This window comes from Acomys russatus, chromosome X (assembly GCF_903995435.1).
Source record: "Acomys russatus chromosome X, mAcoRus1.1, whole genome shotgun sequence".
NCBI classification, from domain to species: Eukaryota; Metazoa; Chordata; class Mammalia; order Rodentia; family Muridae; genus Acomys; species Acomys russatus.
Window position 1 is genome coordinate 27762617 of NC_067169.1, and position 4490 is coordinate 27767106.

The following is a 4490-nucleotide window of genomic DNA, read 5'->3' on the forward strand; positions in this document are numbered from 1 at the left end:
CCTGGTCTACAAAGTGAGTCCAGGATAGTCAAGGCTACACAGAGAAACCCTGTCTCAAAAAAACAAAAAACAAAAACTAACTAAATAAATAAATAAATAAATACCAAACCAAACTAATAAAAAAAAAAAATTTAAACCAAATAATTTGTTGCTTTAAAAAAAAAATGCTATAATATACACTTTCTATTACCCACAACCGTGCCTCATCCTGACTCAGTGTGGTGGTTGTGGGAGGAATCTTGATTAATGCCTCTTCAAAAGCTTCCTGTCATCATATCTCAGAGTTACATCTTTAACATGTTTAGCTCACTGAGAGCTAAAAATATATCAATATTCCAAATGCATTTGATGCACTGTATTAAATTGTTAGTAGCATCTCACACGTCATACTTATATCAAAACTCACACAAGTATGGTGGAACACTGCTAATTTTTCCAAGAAACACCCATCAAATATTGCCACTCTAATGCAGTACTTCCTCTTTTGTTTTTCCTTAGGAAACCATGTCCCTACCATCATGGATTCTGACCTGCTTTTGCCTGCTCACCTCGGGAGCAGGCTCAGTCGTCCTCAAAGCAAACTATTCCAGAAGCTATCCCTGTGATGAAAAAAGGCAAAATGCCCTTGTGATTGCAAGATGCAATCATCGTCGACTACAAGAAGTTCCCCAAACTATAAGCAAATATGTAACGGAAGTAGACTTGTCTGACAATTATATTACACACATAACAAATGAGTCCTTTCAAGAGCTACAAAACATCAGTAAAATAAATCTGAACCACAATGCCAATCAACAGTACCCAAAAGAAAATAAAAATGGTATGAATATTACAGACAGAGCATTTTTTAACCTAGAAAATCTAACGGTGTTACTGCTTGAGGACAACCAGTTAGGCACTATGCCTACAGGCTTGCCTGCATCTTTGAAAGAACTTAGCCTAATTCTAAACAAGATAAGGCTGGTAACTAGAAACAACACTTGGGGTCTTAGGAACTTGGAAAGACTCTATTTGGCCTGGAACTGCTTTTTTCATTGTAATCACAACTTTACTGTGGAAAATGGGGCATTTACAAATCTTACACATTTGAAAGTACTCTCATTGTCTTTCAACAGCCTTGTCCATGTGCCTCCCAAACTACCAAGCTCCCTGAGAAAACTTTTTCTGAGTAATGCCAAGATCAAGACTATCACTCAAGATGACTTCAAGGGACTGGAACACTTAACATTACTAGATTTGAGTGGAAACTGTCCAAGGTGTTTCAATGCCCCATTTCCTTGCACACCTTGTGAGAAAAACTCGTCCATAGTCATACATCCTCTTGCTTTTCAAAGTCTCAGCCAACTTCGCTATCTAAACCTCTCCAGCACTTCCCTCAAGTGGATTCCTTCCACCTGGTTCAACAATCTAACAAATCTGAAAGAACTCTACCTTGAATTCAACTATTTAGTGCAAGAAATTGCCTCGGGAGAATTCTTAACAAAACTACCCAGTTTACAAATACTTGATCTATCTTTCAACTTTAAATATAAAGAATATTTACAGTTTATTACTATTTCCCCAAACTTCTCTATGCTTCATTCTCTCAAGAAATTGCACTTAAAAGGCTATGTGTTCCGAGAACTTAAAAGGGAACATTTCAAGCCCCTCCAGAGTCTTCCCAACTTAACAACCATCGACTTGAGCATTAACTTTATTGAGAAAATTGATTTCAAAGTTTTCCAAGATTTTCCCAAACTCCAAGTCATTTACTTGTCAGAAAACCGTGTCTCACCCACAATAAATGATTCCTCTTTGCCATATCATATCCTTAAACCTCGGTCAACAGTCCCCGAGTTTGAACCACATTCTAATTTTTATCACAGCACCAAGCCTTTAATAAAGCCACAGTGTACCGCTTATGGCAAAGCCTTAGATTTAAGTTTGAACAGTATTTTCTTTATTGGGAAAAATCAATTTGAAGGTTTTCAGGACATTGCTTGCTTAAATCTCTCCTTCAATGCCAACAGTCAAGTATTGAACGGCACAGAATTTTCAGCCATGTCCCACATTAAATATTTGGACTTAACCAACAACAGACTAGACTTTGATGATGATAAGGCTTTCAGTGACCTTCACAACCTAGAAGTGCTGGACCTGAGCCACAATGCACACTATTTTAGTATAGCAGGAATAACACACCGTCTAGGATTTATCCAGAACTTACTAAGCCTCAGGGTGTTAAACCTGAGTTACAACGGCATTTACACTCTCACAGAGAATGAGCTGAAAAGCACGTCCCTGAAAGAATTGGTTTTCAGCAGAAACCGCCTTGACCGTTTGTGGAATGCGGAAAAGAGCAAATACTGCCGCATTTTCACAAGCCTCCAAAATCTGACACGCCTGGACTTATCTTACAATAACCTTCAACAAATCCCAAACGAAGCATTTCTCAACTTGCCCCAGAGCCTCCAAGAGTTACATATCAATGGTAATAAGTTATTATTCTTTAACTGGACATCGCTTCAGCATTTTCCTCAGCTTCAGTTGCTGGACTTACGGGGAAACAAGCTATATTTTCTAACCAATTGCCTATCGAAGTTTACACAATCCCTGCAAACACTGCTGCTGAGCGACAATAAGTTCTCCCACCTCCCTTCTGGCTTCCTCTCTGAAGCCAGCAGTCTGGTGCACCTGGATCTAAGTTTCAACATGATAAAGATGATCAATAAATCCTCCCTGCAAACCAAGACTAAGACAAATTTGTCTGTCCTGGAGCTAAGTGGGAACCATTTTGACTGTACATGTGACATCAGTGATTTTCGCAGCTGGATAGATGAAAATCTGCATATCACAATTCCTAGGTTGGTGGATGTTTTTTGCTCCAGTCCTGGGGATCAAAAGGGGAAGAGCATCATGAGTCTAGAGCTCATGACTTGTGTGTCCGATGCTACGGCAGCAGTCCTTTTTTCCCTAACATTCCTTACTACCATCACACTTATGTTGGCTGCCCTGGTCCACCATCTGTTTTACTGGGATGTTTGGTTCATCTATCACATGTGCTCAGCTAAGCTAAGAGGCTACAAGTCTTTGTCCACATCCCAAGCTTTTTACGATGCTTACATTTCTTATGACACCAAAGATGTGTCTGTTACTGACTGGGTAATCAATGAGCTACGCTCCCATCTTGAAGAGAGTGAAGATAAAAATGTCCTCCTTTGCTTAGAGGAGAGGGATTGGGATCCAGGATTAGCCATCATTGATAACCTCATGCAGAGCATAAACCAGAGCAAGAAAACAATCTTTGTCTTAACCAAAAACTATGCAAAGAGCTGGAACTTTAAAACAGCTTTCTACTTGGCCTTGCAGAGGCTAATAGATGAGAACATGGATGTGATTATCTTCATCCTCCTGGAGCCTGTGTTACAGTACTCACAGTACCTGAAGCTGAGGCGGAGGATCTGTAAGAGCTCCATCCTCCAGTGGCCCAACAACCCCAAAGCAGAAACCTTGTTCTGGCAAAGGCTGAAAAACGTGGTCTTGACTGAAAACGATTCACGGTATAACAAGTTATACATTGATTCCATTAAGCAATGCTAATACTGGCAAGTCATGACTCCACGCCGTCATAAGTTCACATAGGTGCTCTTTCTAATGAACTGTGCTGAATGAAAGGACTCATGGCTGCTTGAGGTGCTGAGAAGAAGAGACAATCAGGTATGTAGCCCAAACAGGACACTTATATCAGCCCCTCTACGGCTCTGGTAACTTTGTGGAAGAGGAAGAGGGGGCAGAAGAATGTATGAGCTGGAAGACAAGGAGGACTGAAAATATGATCTTTTGTGCATGATGGCCATCGCATGCTCTCACAGAAACTAGGGTTGCCTGCAGTGAGCCTGCATACGATTGGGCCTTTTATCAGTCAACTATAGATGGGGCAGCTCCCATGAGACTCCATCTTTCTGCACTATTGACTATTAGTGGATTCTGGGAAAGAGGTGGTCATTATCTTCAGCTGTATACTCTCTGATGAGCCCAGATCTAATGAATGGTTCAAAACCCATAGTTACAGAGAAAGCCCTGGTAAGCTCAGTGCACCAGAAGACAAAACAAAAAGGCTTGAACATAAGGAAGGGTCTTGTAAAGAGGTGGGTAGGTTGGCAGCAGTGGGAGGGAGATAGGAAAAGGTAGGCCTGAGAGAAACCAGAACGTGTGGGTCTCTCTCAGAGACCTCGCTCAGGGATCTACTCCCAAGCTCACACCCAGGCAGCTGTCCTCAAGATTAAGCTTCTCAGCTCCTTGCTATGTGCACTTGCTTTTCAAGGCAGCTTGCTTCAGCAAAGTCAGCAAAAGGGCACCCAGCCATCTATAACAAGAGTTAGTCCTTTGGAAGCTAGTCGGAAAATGATACCACTGCAGCTGTGTTCTGCTTGGTAAAAGTCAACCACAGATCCTACCAGCTCCAGGCAACAAGTACTTCAGGTCCAGGGAAAGGTATTGAAAACCAGGGT

General features: G+C 41.3%; 1 protein-coding gene across 1 annotated transcript; it reads left to right on the forward strand.

Annotated features, from left to right (window-relative positions):
• Positions 1-315: 315 nt before the first annotated feature.
• Tlr8 (toll like receptor 8) lies at positions 316-3845 on the forward strand. The gene has a single exon (XM_051141578.1). The coding sequence runs from the start codon at positions 505-507 to the stop codon at positions 3577-3579; it is 3075 nt and encodes a 1024-aa protein (XP_050997535.1). The 5' UTR covers positions 316-504; the 3' UTR covers positions 3580-3845.
• Positions 3846-4490: the final 645 nt, after the last annotated feature.

What these genes read in the sequence shown, in the direction of transcription:
- Tlr8 (XM_051141578.1), top strand. Translation starts at nt 505, where the DNA reads ATGTCCCTACCATCATGGATTCTGACCTGCTTTTGCCTGCTCACCTCG.